Genomic DNA, 17,719 nt, shown 5'->3' with positions numbered 1-17,719 from the left:
CCCCTTCATCATCCCCTTATCATCCCACACATCCCCCCTTCATCATCCCCTTGTCATCATCCCACACATCCCCCCTTCATCATCCCCTTATCATCCCACACATCCCCCCTTCATCATCCCCTTATCATCCCACACATCCCCCCTTCATCATCCCCTTGTCATCATCCCACACATCCCCCCTTCATCATCCCCTTATCATCCCACACATCCCCCCTTCATCATCCCCTTATCATCCCACAAATCCCCCCTTCATCATCCCCTTGTCATCATCCCACACATCCCCCCTTCATCATCCCCTTATCATCCCGCACATCCCCCCTTCATCATCCCCTTATCATCCCACACATCCCCCCTTCATCATCCCCTTATCATCCCACACCCCCCCCCCCTTCATCATCCCCACCCCCCTTCATCATCCCCACACCCCCCCCTTCATCATCCTCTTCTCATCATTCGCCCTCAGTGGTCTTCAACCTGCGGACCTCCAGAGGTTTCAAAACTACAACTCCCAGCAAGCCCGGGCAGCCATCGGCTGTCCGGGCTTGCTGGGAGTTGTAGTTTTGAAACCTCCGGAGGTCCGCAGGTTGAAGACCACTGCGGCCTTCAACATCATCCAGCCCCCCTCTCACCCCCTTTAGTTCTGAGTACTCACCTCCGCTCGGCGCTGGTCCGGTCCTGCAGGGCTGTCCGGAGAGGAGGTGGTCCGGTGGGGAGGTGGTCCGGGCTGCTATCTTCACCGGGGGCGCTTCTTCTCCGCGCTTCCGGCCCGGAATAGAGGCGTTGCCTTGACAATGACGCAGAAGTACGTTGGCAATGAACGCACCTCTGCGTCGTTGTCACGGCAACGTGACTATTCTGAGGCCGGGCCCGAAGCGCTTAGAAGAGGCCTCCCCGGTGAAGATAGCAGCCCGGAACCAGTATCCCACCGGACCACCTCCTCACCGGACAGTCCTGCAGGACCGGACCAGCGCCGAGCGGAGGTGAGTACTCAGAACTAAAGGGGGTGAGAGGGGGCTGGATGATGTTGAAGGCCGCAGTGGTCTTCAACCTGCGGACCTCCGGAGGTTTCAAAACTACAACTCCCAGCAAGTCCGGACAGCCGATGGCTGCCCGGGCTTGCTGGGAGTTGTAGTTTTGAAACCTCTGGAGGTCCGCAGGTTGAAGACCACTGCGGGTGGGGGAGTTCACTCGAGTATAAGCCGAGGGGGGTGTTTTCAGCACGAAAAATCGTGCTGAAAAACTCGGCCTATACTCAAGTATATACGGTATTATGTGCATTACACTAAATCAGTGTTTCCCAACCAGGGTGCTTCCAGCTGTTGCAAAACTACAACTCCCAGCATGCCCGGACAGCCGAAGGCTGTCCGGGCATGCTGGGATTTGTAGTTTTGCAACAGCTGGAGGCACCCTGGTTGGGAAACACTGCCCTAAGACGTAAGATAAAGCCTATTAACATACAGCACAATCGCTTGACAAATTTGTTTTGAATCTAGGACCAAGCAAAACTTTTATTTTTTATTTTTTTTATTTCGACACAGTTGACCGCGCATGACCAGGAATGTGATAATCTAAAATGGTGACAAAATTTGGAAAATTCCACATGTGGCGATACCAAATGTGATAGTTTTTTCTATTGTTTACACTTTAAATTTTTTTTTATTTTTTTGTAATTTAGAAAATGGGGTGACTGAGTTTTTATTAGTGTTTTTTTAATTAACACTTTTTTTGCCGCCCCCCAGGTGCCTGTTAAAAGTAATTGCTCGCTTGCTAATACTCAGATCAATGTAATGGATAAGCGTTACAATAATCTATGAGATAAGCATTCTATTGCTACAGCCTGCCACAGACAAATTGGACCTCCAGGTCACCGAGTATGTTCAGCATTTAAACGGTCAAAGGGGTACTACGGTGGAATTTTTTTTATTTTTAGTAATTTTTTATTCATTTATTTTTTAAATGAGCCGATTTGTAAATTACTTCTATGAAAAAAAAATCTCTCTCCTTCCAGTACTTATTAGCTGCTGTATGCTACAGAGGAAATTCTTTGCTTTTTGAAAAATGTTTTTTGTCTTGTCCACAGTTCTCTCTGCTGACACCTCTGTCCATGTCAGGAACTGTCCAGAGTAGCATAGGTTTGCTATGAGGATTTTTCTCCTGCTCTGGACAGTTCCTGACATGGACAGAGGTGTCAGCAGAGAGCACTGTGGACAAGACAAAAATGGTGAATTATACTCACCGATAATTCCTTTTCTGGAAGTCTCCACGACGGCACCCATGAGACTTTATTTTATTTTTAAAATCAATTGGTGCCTGAAAATTTAACAGATTTGTAAATGACTTCTATTAAAAAAATCTTTATCCTTCCAGTACTTATTAGCAGCTGTTTGCTACAGGAGGAAATTCTTTGCTTTTTTTATTTTGTTTCCCCCCCCACGTCTCCACGACAGCACCCATGAGATTATCTCCTCCTCCTGATTGGAACAGGAAAAAACAGAGGTTAAATTCCCCACCAGTGTATTTATAAAGAACACCGAAGAAAAAGAAAAAGGTACACCAAAAAAAAAAAACACTATAATAAAAAAACCAAAGGGTGGGATGTATGGGTGCTGTCATGGAGACTTCCAGAAAAGGAATTATCGGTGAGTATACCGTATTTTTCGCCGTATAAGACACACTTTTTCTTCCCCAAAACTGGGGGGAAAAAGTCGGTGCGTCTTATACAGCGAATACACCCCTATCACGGCTGCCATCGGCTGTCCGGGCTTGCTGGGAGTTGTAGTTTTGAAACCTCCGGAGGTCCGCAGGTTGAAGACCACTGCGGCCTTCGACATCATCCAGCCCCCTTTCACCCCCTTTAGTTCTGTACAGTACTCACCTCCGCTCGGCGCTGGTCCGGTGCTGCAGGGCTGTCCGGTGAGGAGGTGGTCCGGTGGGATAGTGGTTCCGGGCTGCTATCTTCACTGGGGGCGCCTCTTCTCCGCGCTTCGGGCCCAGAATAGAGGCGTTGCCTTGACAATGACGCAGAAGTACGTTGGCAATTAACGCACCTCTGCGTCGTTGTCAAGGCAACGTGACTATTCTAGGGCCGGGCCTGAAGCGCGGAGAAGAGGCCTCCCCGGTGAAGATAGCAGCCTGGAACCACTATCCCACCGGACCACCTCCTCACCGGACAGCCCTGCAGCACCGGACCAGCGCCGAGCGGAGGTGAGTACTGTACAGAACTAAAGGGGGTGAGAGGGGGCTGGATGATATCGAAGGCCGCAGTGGTCTTCCACCTGCGGACCTCCGGAGGTTTCAAAACTTCAACTCCCAGCAAGCCGATGGCTGCCCGGGCTTGCTGGGAGTTGTAGTTTTGAAACCTCTGCAGGTTGAAGACCACTGCGGGTGGAGAGTTCACTCGAGTACAAGCCGAGGGGGGTGTTTTCAGCACGAAAAACTCGGCTTATACTCGAGTATATACGAGAGATATAGATATAGATATATAGATATATATATATATGATTTTTCTAAGTAATTTTGGGGATCTGAACAGAAGGATGGAACCACAATATCCTGTGATCTATGAAAGGTAGAGACAACTTTAGGGAGGAAGTTAGGATCAAGATTAAAGGGTACCTCTCACCAAATAAACTTTTGATATATTTTAGATTAATGAATGTTGAATAACTTTCCAATAGCATGTTAATGAAAAATGTGCTTCTTTCTATTGTATTTTTCCCGATCAGTCCTGGCAGCAAGCATTTCTGACTCATGCTGGAGTCCTAAACACTCCGAGCTGCCAGCCTGCTTTGTTCACAGCCAAACAGGCTGTGAACAAAGCAGGCTGGCAGCTCTGAGTGTTCTCCTTTGTGAACAAAGCAGACTGGCAGCTCGTAGTGTTTAGGACTCCAGCATGAGTCTGAAATGCTTGCTGCCAGGACTGGTAGGGAGACCCCTAGTGGTCATTTCTTCAAAGTGGAAAATTAAATAGAAAGAAGCATATTTTTGAATAACATGCAATTGTGAAGTTATTCTGCATACATTAATCTATAATATATCAAAAGTTTTTTTGATGAGAGGTACCCTTTAAAAATGATTGTCATCCAAAAATTCTGATAAGGCTTCGGAAAGAAAGAGCCTGAAATTTCACCTGCTCTCCTAGCTGTAGTGATGGCGATTAAAAATATAGTTTTGAGAGTCAAAAATTTTTCAGAAATAGAATCCAGAGGCTCAAAGGGATCCAAAGGAAGAGCCGCTAGAACTGTATTTAAATTCCACTGAGGACAGATATTTTAAGTCTTAGGTCTGAATCTGCTGGACGCTTTAACCTGTTGGGGACGAAGGGCGTATCCATACGCCCGTGGGAATTTCGGCCCCCGCCGCGCGCTGGGCGGGGACCGGGCCGGGGTGACTGCTGATATCTATCAGCAGGCACCCCGTGCAAATGCCCAAGGGGGTCATTAGACCCCCCCATGTCGGCGATCTGCGCAAATCGCAAGTGAATTCACACTTGCGATTTGCGCCGATTCTGGGTCATTACGGGTCTATGGTGACCCGGAATAGAAGGGGGATCGCGGGTGTCTAAGACACCCACGATCCCCCTAAAGCGATAGGAGTGAGGTGGCAGAGTTGCCACCCCTCCTATCTCTGCTCTTGGTGGTCTAGACGCGACCACCAATAGCAGATCAGGGGCGGAGGGGTTTACTTTCGTTTTCCCCGTCCTGCCCACCCACAATAGGTGGGGCAGAACAAGGAAAACGAAGAGGAGCGGTGCCGGAGTCCACTTTCCCCTCCAGAGGCAGCGGAGCGACGGGGATCGGCGGGCGGCGACGGAGATCTGTGGCGGCGTGCGGCAGAAGAGGACGGCTCCCAGATGCGAAGGAAGCCGGTGAGTAGTTGCCTACCAACATCTAGAGGGCTACAGTCTGAGACCACTATAGTGGTCTCTAGACTGTAGCCCTCCAGATGTTGCAAAACTACAACTCCCAGCATGCCCAGACAGCTGTTTGCTGTGTGGGCATGCGGGAATTTGTAGTTTTGCAACAGCTGGAGGTCTGCAGTTTAGAGACCACTGCACAGTGATCTCTATACTGCCCTCTAGATCTTGCAAAACTACTACTCCTAGCATGCCCACACAGCTGTTTGCTGTGTGGGCATGCTGGGAGTTGTAGTTTTGCAACATCTGGAGGTCCACAGTTTGGAGATCACTGTTCAGTGGTCTCTAAATTGTAGCACTCCAGATGTTGCAAAACTACAAATTCCAGCATGCCCACACAGAAAACAGCTGTCTGGGCATGCTGGGAGTTGTAGTTGCGTACCTCCAGCTGTTGCATAACTACATCTCCCAGCATGCCCTTCTGTGATCAGACATGCTGGGAATTGTAGTTTTGCAACAGCTGGAGGCACACTGGTTGGAAAATACTGAGTTAGGTAACAGAATCTAACTGAAGGTTTTCCAACCAGTGTGCCTCCAGCTGTTGCAAAACTACAACTCCCAGCATGTACTGACAGACCGTGCATGCTGGGAGTTGTAGTTTTGAAACAGCTGGAGGTTTGCCCCCCCCCCCCCCCCCCATGTGAACGTACAGGGTACATTCACACGGGCGGGTTTACAGCAAGTTTCCTGCTTCAAGTATGAGCTGCGGCAAATTTTTCGCCGCAGCGCAAATTCTTAGCGGGAAACTCACCGTAACCCGCCAGTGTGAATGTACCCTAAAAACACTACACTACACTACACTACACTACACTAACACCTAATAAAGAGTAAAACACTACATAAACACCCCCTTACACTGTCCCCCCCCCCCAATAAAAATGAAAAACGTATTGTACAGCAGTGTTTCCAAAACGGAGCCTCCAGCTGTTGCAAAACTACAACTCCCAGCATTTCCGGACAGCCACTGATTGTCCAGGCATGCTGGGAGTTTAGCAACAGCTGGAGGCACCCTGTTTGGGAATCACTGGCGTAGAATACCCCTATGTCCACCCCTGTGCAATCCCTAATTTAGTCCTCAAATGCGCATGGTGCTCTCTCACTTTGGAGCCCTGTCGTATTTCAAGGAAACAGTTTAGGGCCACATATGGGGTATTTCCGTACTCGGGAGAAATTGCGTTACAAATTTTGGGGGGCTTTTTCTCCTTTTACCCCTTATGAAAAGGAAAAGTTGGGGTCTACACCAGCCTGTTAGTGTAAAAAAAAAAAAAATTTTTTTACACTAACATGCTGGTGTTGCCCTTTACTTTTTATTTTCACAAGAGGTAAAAGGAAAAAAAGACCCCCAAAATTTGTAACGCAATTTCTCCTGAGTACAGAAATACCCCATATGTGGGCGTAAAATGCTCTGCGGGCGCACAACAAGGCTCAGGAGTGAGAGTGCACCATGTACATTTGAGGCCGAAATTGGTGATTTGCACAGGGGTGGCTGATTTTACAGCGGTTCTGACATAAATGCAAAAAAATAAATACCCACATGTGACCCCATTTTGGAAACTACACCCCTCACGGAATGTAATAAGGGGTACAGTGAGCATTTACACCCCACAGGGGTCTGACAGATTTTTGGGACAGTGGTACGTGAAAATGAAAAATTTAAAGATCTGTCAAACACCAGTGGGGTGTAAATGCTCACTGTACCCCTTGTTACTTTCCTTGAGGGGTGTCGTTTCCATAATAGTGTGCGATGTGGGGGTTTTTGCTGTCCTGGCACCATAGGGGCTTCCTAAATGCGACATGCCCCCCAAAAACCATTTCAGAAAATCTCACTCTCCTAAATCCCATTGTTGCTCCCTCCCTTCTGAGCCCTCTACTGCGCCCGCCGAACACTTGACATACATATGAGGTATTTTCTTACTCGAGATAAATTGGGTTACAAATTTTGAGAGGATTTTTTTCCTTTTACCCCTTGTAAAAATTCAAAAACTGGGTCTGCAAGAACATACCAGTGTAAAAAATGAAGATTTTGAATTTTCTCCTTCACTTTGCTGCTATTCCTGTGAAACACCTAAAGAGTTAACACCCTTACTGAATGTCATTTTGAATACTTTGAGGGGTGCAGTTTTTATAATGGGGTCATTTATCGGGTATTTCTAACCAGAAGACCCTTCAAATCCACATCAAACCTGAACTGGTCCCTGAAAAATTCCGATTTTGAAAATTTGGCGAAAAATTGGAAAATTGTTGCTGAACTTTGAAGCCCTCTGGTGTCTTCCAAAAGTAAAAACTCATCAATTTTATGATGCAGACATAAAGTAGACATATTGTATATGTGAATCAATATATAATTTATTTGGAATATCCATATTCCTTATAAGCAGAGAGCTTCAAAGTTCGAAAAATGCGAAATTTTCAAATTTTTCATGAAATTTTCAAATTTTTCACCAAGAAAGGATGCAAGTATCGCCGAAAATTTACCACTAACATAAAGTAGAATATGTCACGAAAAAACAATCTCGGAATCAGATTGATAACTAAAAGCATTCCAGAGTTATTAATGCTTAAAGTGACAGTGGTCAGATTTGCAAAAAATGCTCCCGTCCTTAGGGTCATAATGGGCTCCGTCCCCAAGGGGTTAATAAATCTTCAAATCCACATGTAATCAGCCAATTTTACATGATGGGAGAGCACTGAGAGCAGAAACCTGGACTTTGAGGGTACGAGGGGAAAGACCTAAACCAAATCCCTGCTGAAGGAAGTCTAGAATTTTAGGAATCACCGGAGTGTTGATAGAAAAAGAATCCCCACCCCAAGATACACATTTCTTCCAGGTTTTAGCATAGATTCTAGAGGTAGTGGGGGAGATTTATCAAAACCTGTGCAGAGGCAAAGTTGCCCAGTTGTCAATAGCAACCAATCAGATCGCTGCTTTCATTTTCCATAGGCCTTGTTAGGAATGAAAGAAGCGATCTGATTGGTTGCTATGGGCACCTTTGACTCTGCACAGGTTTTGATAAATCTCCCCAAGTATCTTTACGACTAGATAGAAAGGTATTTACAACCTTTTCAGAGAAACCTTCCTTCAGTAGAATGGACTTTTCTATTTCCATGCTGTCAAGCTGAGGTTTTTGACCTGACGATGAAAGGATTGTCCCTGGGACAGTAGATCCTTTTTTATGAGGAAGGCAGATTGGATCCTCTACAGCGAGAGTCTTTAAAGGAAAACTGTCACATATTTTCTCCCGCACTATCCACATGTATTGGTGGATAGTGCGGGAGACGCTGATTAAAACGAGCCCTACCTTGGTCTGATCCGCGCCGCCGTTCGCCCGCAATTGTAGTTTTAATCTCTGTGTCTATCCTGCTGTAACTGGCAAAGGCGGGGCTTCTGCGGGCTAACGGGCACAGATGTCAGCGCCGCTCATGAATATTCATCCCTCCTGTTCTCCCTCTCTTCGCGGCTCCTAACCAGAGGGAGGGATGAATATTAATGAGCGGCACTGACGTCAGTGCCCGTTAGCCCGCAGAAGCCCCGCCTTTGCCAGTTACAGCAGGATAGACACAGATTAAAACTACAATTGCGGGCGAACGGCGGCGCAGATCAGACCAAGGTAGGGCTCGTTTTAATCAGCGTCTCCCGCACTATCCACCAATACATGTGGATAGTGCGGGAGAAAATATGTGACAGTCTTCCTTTAATAGAGAGAACCATCTCCTCTTTGGCCAGTATGGAGCTACTAGGATTAGAATGCAATGATTTTTCCTGTTCCAATCAGGAGGAGGAGATAATCTCATGGGTGCTGTCGTGGAGACGTGGGGGGAAACAAAATTAAAAAAGCAAAGAATTTCCTCTGTAGGTCCATACGGTTAAAATGATCCCCTACTTACATAGGTTGGATTTTGTCGCACTTCTGGAAAAAATCATAACTACATGCAGGAAAATTAATATGTTTAAAATTGTCATCTTCTGACCCCTATAACTTTATTTTTCCGTGTATGGGGCGGTATGAGGGCTAATTTTTTGCGTCATGATCTGAAGTTTTTAGCGGTACCATTTTTGTAATGATCGGACTTTTTGATCGCTTTTTATTCATTTTTGCATGATATAAAAAGTGACCAAAAATACGCTTTTTTGGACTTTGGAATTTTTTTGCGCATACGCCATTGACCGTACAGTTTAATTAATGATATATATTTATAATTCGGACATTTCCGCACCCGAAGATACCACATGTTTATTTTTATTTACACAGTTTGTTTTTTTTATATAGGAAAAGGGGGGTGATTCAAACTTTTATTAGGGAAGGGGTTAAATTATCTTTATTCACTTTTTTTTTGCAGTGTTATAGCTCCCATAGAGACCTATAACACTGCACACACTGATCATTGTTATCCCATAGGGACCTATAACACTGCACACACTGATCTCTTATACTGATCATTGTTATCCCATAGGGACCTATAACACTGCACACACTGATCTCTTATACTGATCATTGTTATCCCATAGGGACCTATAACACTGCACACACTGATCTTTTACATTGATCACTGGTTTCTCATAGGAAACCAGTGATCAATGATTCCGCCGCTTGACTGCTCATGCCTGGATCTCAGGCACTGAGCAGTCATTCAGCGATCGGACAGCATGGAGGCAGGTAGGGATCCTCCGGCTGTCATGTAAGCTGTTCGGGATGCCGCGATTTTGCCGCGGCGATCCCGAGCAGCTCCCTGAGCTAACCGGCATTAGTTTACTTTCACTTTAGACGCGGCATTCAACTTTGAACGCCGCATCTAAAGGGCTGCTGCGCGCTATTAGCCATGGGTCCTGGCCGTTGCTAGGTGCCGGGCCCGAACCGCTATGATGAGGGGCCACACCGTGGCCCCACGTTATAGAATGGGAGCCGACCCATGACATACATGTATGCCATGGGTTGGGAAGGGGTTAAATCAACTGGTGCCAGAAAGTTAAACAGATTTGTAAATTACTTCTATTTAAAAAATATTAATCCTTCCAATACTTATCAGCTGCTGTATGTTCTACAGGAAGTTCTTTTCTTTTTAAATTTCCTTTCTGTCTGACCACAGTGCTCTGTGTCGACACCGCTGTCCATTATAGGAACTGTCCAGAGTAGGAGCAAATGCCCAAAGCAAACCTCTCCTGCTCTGGACAGTTCCTGAAATGGACAGAGGTGTCAGCAGAGAGCACTGTAGTCAGACAGAAAGGAAATTTAAAAAGAAAAGAATTTCCTCTGGAGTATACAGCAGCTGATAAGTACTGGAAGGATTGAGTTTTTAAACAGAAGTAATTTACAAATCTGCTTAACTTTCTGGCACCAGTTGATAAAAAAATTAAAAAAAAAACAAAAACATTTCTAGGGGAGTACCCCTTTAAGTGCACGGAAACCTGGCAATACATAAATGGTTACTTTAAAGCACCGTGTACACTGATGGTATGAGGCACATGCCCTATAATACTGCTCCGGGCTGTACACACAGGAATGTGAAATAACATCATATTTCTCTGTTGGATCTCATATAAATGCTCCTTGGGATCCTGTATTTATGTCATCTTATATTATGCAAAAAATAAACATGATATCACTAATGCACAAAAAGAGACTTCTACAAAACAAACATACAAGTAAAAACTAAAAGAAAATCACGAAACCGGCCGCTCCTCAGTGATTCATCGCCATGTGAGATGTAACAGGGAAAGGAAACTGAAACTAAATAATTCTCTATCAATTTACTAAATCTACCGAGCCGCCATCATCATCACTACCAGGGACATCAGACAGAACTAACAGAAACAGAACCAGGGACCTCAGACAGCACTAATAGAATCAGAACCAGGGACCTCAGACAGAACTAACAGAAACAGAACCAGGGACCTCAGACAGCACTAATAGAATCAGAACCAGGGACATCAGACAGAACTAACAGAAACAGAACCAGGGACCTCAGACAGAACTAATAGAATCAGAACCAGAGACCTCAGACAGAACTAATAGAATCAGAACCAGGGACCTCAGACAGAACTAATAGAATCAGAACCAGGGACCTCAGACAGAACTAATAGAATCAGAACCAGGGACCTCAGACAGAACTAACAGAAACAGAACCAGGGACCTCAGACAGAACTAACAGAAACAGAACCAGGGACCTCAGACAGAACTAACAGAAACAGAACCAGGGACCTCAGACAGAACTAATAGAATCAGAACCAGGGACCTCAGACAGAATTAATAGAAACAGAACCAGGGACCTCAGACAGAACTAATAGAATCAGAACCAGGGACCTCAGACAGAACTAACAGAAACAGAACCAGGGACCTCAGACAGAACTAACAGAAACAGAACCAGGGACCTCAGACAGAACTAACAGAAACAGAACCAGGGACCTCAGACAGAACTAATAGAATCAGAACCAGGGACCTCAGACAGAATTAATAGAAACAGAGACCTCAGACAGAACTAATAGAATCAGAACCAGGGACCTCAGACAGAACTAATAGAAACAGAGACCTCAGACAGAACTAATAGAATCAGAACCAGGGACCTCAGACAGAACGAATAGAATCAGAACCAGGGACCTCAGACAGCACTTATAGAATCAGAACCAGAGACCTCAGACAGAACTAATAGAATCAGAACCAGGGACCTCAGACAGAACTAATAGAATCAGAACCAGGGACCTCAGACAGAACTAACAGAAACAGAACCAGGGACCTCAGACAGAACTAATAGAATCAGAACCAGGGACCTCAGACAGAATAGAAACAGAGACCTCAGACAGAACGAATAGAATCAGAACCAGGGACCTCAGACAGAACGAATAGAATCAGAACCAGGGACCTCAGACAGAACTAATAGAAACAGAACCAGGGACCTCAGACAGCACTTATAGAATCAGAACCAGGGACCTCAGACAGAACGAATAGAATCAGAACCATGGACCTCAGGCAGAACTAATAGAAACAGAACCAGGGACCTCAGACAGCACTTGTAGACTCAGAACCAGGAACCCTAGACCCCCAGACAGCACTAACAGAATCAGGACCAGGAAGCTAAGACAACACTAATAGAATTAGAACCAGGGACCCCAGACAGCACTAATAGAACCAGGACCTGACACAGCACTAATAATATCAAAACCAGGGACCTCAGACATCACTAATAGAACCACTACCAGAACCAGTGGTCTCAGACAGCACCAATATAATGAGAACCATGGACCCCAGATAACAATAGAACAATAGAACTAAACCTAAAGAAGAGGGGGGTCCACCCCTTGAAACGCGTAGTCCTAGGGCTGTTACCAAATAAACCTATTTTAATCTATTATTCCAATTGTCCGTTTCGGCTATTCCTCATCTGATGCATTTTTGCATGAACAACAAAACGTCTACGGGTGAGCACCATAAGGAGGATATTTTTTACACCTGATTTGTGGGATTTCTTCCAATTCATGCCAGGAGCCCCAGCCAGCACCAGAGGGGCCACAATTTGAATCAGGGACCCCAGTCAGCACCAGAGGGGCCACAATTGATACTAGGGACCCCAGTCAGCACCAGAGGGGCCACAATTGATACTAGGGATCACAGCCAGCACCAAAAGGGCCACAATTCATACTAGGGATCACAGCCAGCACCAAAAGGGCCACAATTCCTACCAGGGACCCCAGTCCGGACCAGAGGGGCCACAATTCCTACCAGGGACCCCAGTCCGGACCAGAGGGGCCACAATTCCTACCAGGGACCCCAGTCCGGACCAGAGGGGCCACAATTCCTACCAGGGACCCCAGTCCGGACCAGAGGGGCCACAATTCCTACCAGGGACCCCAGTCCGGACCAGAGGGGCCACAATTCCTACCAGGGACCCCAGTCCGGACCAGAGGGGCCACAATTCCTACCAGGGACCCCAGTCCGGACCAGAGGGGCCACAATTCCTACCAGGGACCCCAGTCCGGACCAGAGGGGCCACAATTCCTACCAGGGACCCCAGTCCAGACCAGAGGGGCCACAATTCCTACCAGGGACCCCAGTCCGGACCAGAGGGGCCACAATTCCTACCAGGGACCCCAGTCCGGGCCAGAGGGGCCACAATTCCTACCAGGGACCCCAGTCCGGACCAGAGGGGCCACAATTCCTACCAGGGACCCCAGTCCGGACCAGAGGGGCCACAATTCCTACCAGGGACCCCAGTCCGGACCAGAGGGGCCACAATTCCTACCATGGATCACAGCCAGCACCAAAAGGGCCACAATTCCTACCAGGGACCCCAGTCCGGACCAGAGGGGCCACAATTCCTACCAGGGACCCCAGTCCGGACCAGAGGGGCCACAATTCCTACCAGGGACCCCAGTCCGGACCAGAGGGGCCACAATTCCTACCAGGGACCCCAGTCCGGACCAGAGGGGCCACAATTCCTACCATGGATCACAGCCAGCACCAAAAGGGCCACAATTCCTACCAGGGACCCCAGTCCGGACCAGAGGGGCCACAATTCCTACCAGGGACCCCAGTTCGGACCAGAGGGGCCACAATTCCTACCGGGGACCCCAGTTCGGACCAGAGGGGCCACAATTCCTACCAGGGACCCCAGTTCGTACCAGAGGGGCCACAATTCCTACCAGGGACCCCAGTCCGGACCAGAGGGGCCACAATTCATACCAGGGACCTCAGCCAGGACCAAAGCAGAGACTGTAGATAATCAGTCAGAATAACACAGCCGCCCCAGGAAGCTTAAACCTCCTTAGTCCCGGCGGAACCGTATATACGGAACCCTTGTTGCCCTCAGCACATAATGGAGCGCACACCTCGGCACTATCAGCCCCAGCATCACCCGGAGCCGCCGTCCCGGCCCAGGCATTCCCTGTGAGGCCTCGTTAGTTGCACCCCGTCCCCCTCCCGATATCATTCCCCGGCCGCCCCGTTAACCCCTCTCTCACCGCACTCAGACGGATCCCGTCCGTTGTCTGTGCCGCCATCTTTGGGCAATAAAAAAAAATGCACGGAACAGCTGAGCACTCCCCACTTCCGGGCGGAGACTGCGGCCGCGTCATCCAATCAGAGCGCCGCGCGAGGCATAACATTAACACCACGTGACCGTGGCCGCTGTCAGCGTGCTGGAATGGGTGCCGTGAGGGCTTCGTGCTCTAGGTGGCGCTGTCCTCATCAACATAAATATTTACTACTCATTGACGAGCACGTTCACCGGGTGTTTGCGCACGTGTGGGATTTGCATATTGTAAATTCCATAGGTGATGTCACGTGTGCACAGGTCCTATATAGAGTCCCGGGCGTCTTATAGGCCCCAGACATGACCCATATATGCGCCCGCTCATTTTCTTTGTTTGCATCATAAAAAAAAATCCAAGAAAAAGACACGTTTGTTCCTAATGAGACATATAAAACAATGATTGTTGCTCTAAGTAATTCTCGTCTTGACTATTGTAACTCTTTACTTGCACATAAGGCCCCTCACTCCAATGAAATCCCCCCTATTAGGTAGAAGCCCCCCAGGAGGTAAGTAGGTAGAGCCCCCTCCCCTATTAGGTAGGTAGAAGCCTACAGTTGGTAAATAGGTACTGTAGGTATATTTATTGTCCACACACTTACTAATAATGCCCCTCCTTTCCACATACTTAGTAATATTACCCTCTTATTGCCACACACTTACGTATAATGCCCCCTCATTGCAATAATGCCCCCATATTGCCCTACACTTAGTAATAATGCTCCAGCATTACCCCACCGTTACTAATAATGCCCTCTCATTGCCCCACACCTAGTAATATTGCCCCCTCATTGAACAACAGTTAGTACTAATGCCCCTCATTGCCCCACACTTAGTAATAATGCCCCCTTTTGGCCCATTGCCTCCTCATTGCCTCACAGTTATTAATAATGCCCCCTCATCACCCCACATTTAGTAATAATGCCCCCTTATTGCCCCACACTTAGTACTAATGCCCCTCATTGCCCCACACTTAGTACCAATGCCCCTCATTGCCTCACACTTAGTAATAATGCCCCTCATTGCCCCACACTTAGTACCAATGCCCCTCATTGCCCCACACTTAGTAATAATGCCCCTCATTGCCCCACACTTAGTAATAATGCCCCTCATTGCCCCACACTTAGTACCAATGCCCCCTCATTGCCCCACACTTAGTAATAATGCCTCCTCATTGCCCCACACTTAGTAATAATGCCCCATTTTGGCCCACACAGTACTAATGCCCCTCATTGCCCCACACTTAGTAATAATGCCCCTCATTGCCCTACACTTAGTAATAATGCCCCCTCATTGCCCCACACTTAGTAATAATGCCCCTCATTGCCCCACACTTAGTAATAATGCCTCCTCATTGCCCCACACTTAGTAATAATGCCCCTCATTGCCCCACACTTAGTAATAATGCCTCCTCATTACCCCACACTTAGTACTAATGCTCCCTCATTGCCCCACACTTAGTAATGATAACGCCCCCTCATCACCCCACATTTAGTAATAATGCCCCCTTTTGGCCCACACTTAGTACTAATGCCCCTCATTGCCCCACACTTAGTAATAATGCCCCTCATTGCCCCACACTTAGTAATAATGCCCCTCATTGCCCCGCACTTAGTAATAATGCCCCTCATTGCCCCACACTTAGTAATAATGCCCCTCATTGCCCCACACTTAGTAATAATGCCTCCTCATTACCCCACACTTAGTACTAATGCTCCCTCATTGCCCCACACTTAGTACTAATGCCCCTCATTGCCCCACACTTAGTAATAATGCTCCCTTATTACCCCACACTTAGTACTAATGCCCCTCATTGCCCCACACTTAGTAATAATAATGCCCCCTCATCACCCCACATTTAGTAATAATGCCCCCTTTTGGCCCACACTTAGTACTAATGCCCCTCATTGCCCCACACTTAGTAATAATGCTTCCTAATTGCCCCACACTTAGTAATAATGCCCCTCATTGGCCTACACTTAGTAATAATGCTTCCTCATTGCCCCACACTTAGTAATAATGCTTCCTCATTACCCCACACTTAGTAATAATGCCCCCTCATTACCCCACACTTAGTAATAATGCTTCCTCATTGCCCCACACTTAGTAATAATGCCTCCTCATCACCCCACATTTAGTAATAATGCCCCTCCATATATACGCGAATATTCGCGAATTCGAATATGGCCTATGCTGCTCAACACTACTCCCTATGGCCTCGTCTCATATGAAGGGACAAGCAGATAAAAAGAGGGGAAGACCTAAGGGGGGGGGGTACTGTTACGCCGAGCGCTCCAGGTCCCTGCTCCTCCCCGGAGCGCTCGCGTCGTTCTCCTCTCTGCAGCGCCCCGGTAAGACCCGCTGACCGAGAGCGCTGCACTGACACTGCCGGCGGGGATGCTGGCGGTTCGCATCCCAAATCTGTTCACCTGTCCCGGTCCCCGGCTGTCACGTCCTGGCGCGTGCGGCTCCGCTCTCTAGGGCGCGCGCGTGCCAGCTCTCTAAGATTTAAAGGGCCAGTGCACCACTAATTGGTGCCTGGCCCAATCAGTGTATTAGCTCCCACCTGCTCCACGCCTTTATAACCTAATTTCCCCTTCCCAGCATTGCCGGATCTTGTTGCCTTGTGCCAGTGAAAGCGTTTTGTGTATGCCCCAAGCCTGTGTTCCAGATCTTCTGCTGTTGCCCCTGACTACGACCCTTGCTGCCTGCCCTGACCTTCTGCTACGTCCGACCTTGCTCTTGCCTTGTCCTTCTGTCCCACGCCTGTCTCAGCAGTCAGAGAGGTTGAGCCGTTACCGGTGGATACGACCTGGTTACTACCGCCGCAGCAAGACCATCCCGCTTTGCGGCGGGCTCTGGTGTATACCAGTAGCAACTTAGAACCGGTCCACCGGTACGGTCCACGCCAATCCCTCTCTGACACAGAGGATCCACCTCCAGCCTGCCGAATCCTAACAGTCACTGTGGGAACCTGAAGTTCCTCTAGACAGTGCTGCCACCACTGACCAGAGGGAACCCCCACACACTTGCCAATATTGCTATTGTGTCACTTGGATGCCGTTTAAAAAAAAATTATAGCCCCTCCTGCTGACGTTTCGCCAGTGTACCCTGGCTTTTTCAAAGAAATGAGGACCTCATTTGAAAACCGGGCGCTCCCGTATCCCGGCGCCAAAACCCATTCACTTTAATGAGCCGACCGGAGTCAGACAGTGACTCCGGTTGGCTAATTTTTTGCCCCATATGCGGTTTTGTGACCGGACCTAAAACCGTAGTATACTACGGTTTTAGGTCCGGTCACTAAACCGGACCGGGTTTTAGGTCCGGTCAGCTCACTAATGTGAATGAGAAGCTGCGCGGGTCCGGCTGGGATCCGGCAGCCGTAGCGACTAAACGTAATGTGAATGCAGCCTTACACACTCTCTCCTGTCTGCTAATAATCCCATCCTCTCATCCTCCCGTCTCTTAGACTTTGCTCGTGCTTCACCATTTCTCTGGAATACAATACCCGAACCCTCAGACTTATACCCAACATTCACAGTGTATACCAAGCACATTCTGCCTTTTGTCTCATGCCAGTCCCTCTAAGGCAGTGGTCTCAAGCTGTGGCCCTCCAGATGTTGCTAAACTCCAACTCCCAGCATGCCCAGACAGCCAACGGCTGTCCGGGCATGCTGGGAGTTGAAGCTTTGCAACATCTGGAGGGCCACAGTTTGGGACCACTGCTCTAAGGGCCACACTACAGGCATTTCACCGGTGGAATATTGCTTGCAGCAGAGTTCCATT

General features: G+C 47.9%; 1 protein-coding gene across 1 annotated transcript in view; it reads right to left on the bottom strand.

Moving 5' to 3' along the window:
• The window catches only part of MORC3 (MORC family CW-type zinc finger 3), a 77,069-nt gene extending 63,078 nt beyond the window's left edge, over window positions 1–13,991 (bottom strand). The window contains 1 exon segment of the mRNA XM_056559609.1: window positions 13,866–13,991. Within this exon segment, the coding sequence (XP_056415584.1) occupies window positions 13,866–13,979 (114 nt within the window). The 5' untranslated portion in view covers window positions 13,980–13,991.
• Between the last annotated feature and the right edge of the window lie 3,728 nt (window positions 13,992–17,719).

The sequence above is a fragment of the Hyla sarda genome, chromosome 2 (genome assembly GCF_029499605.1).
Source record: "Hyla sarda isolate aHylSar1 chromosome 2, aHylSar1.hap1, whole genome shotgun sequence".
Classification (NCBI taxonomy): domain Eukaryota; kingdom Metazoa; phylum Chordata; class Amphibia; order Anura; family Hylidae; genus Hyla; species Hyla sarda.
Note: the sequence above shows the minus strand (reverse complement) of the source record. Positions and strands in the feature narration are given on the sequence as shown.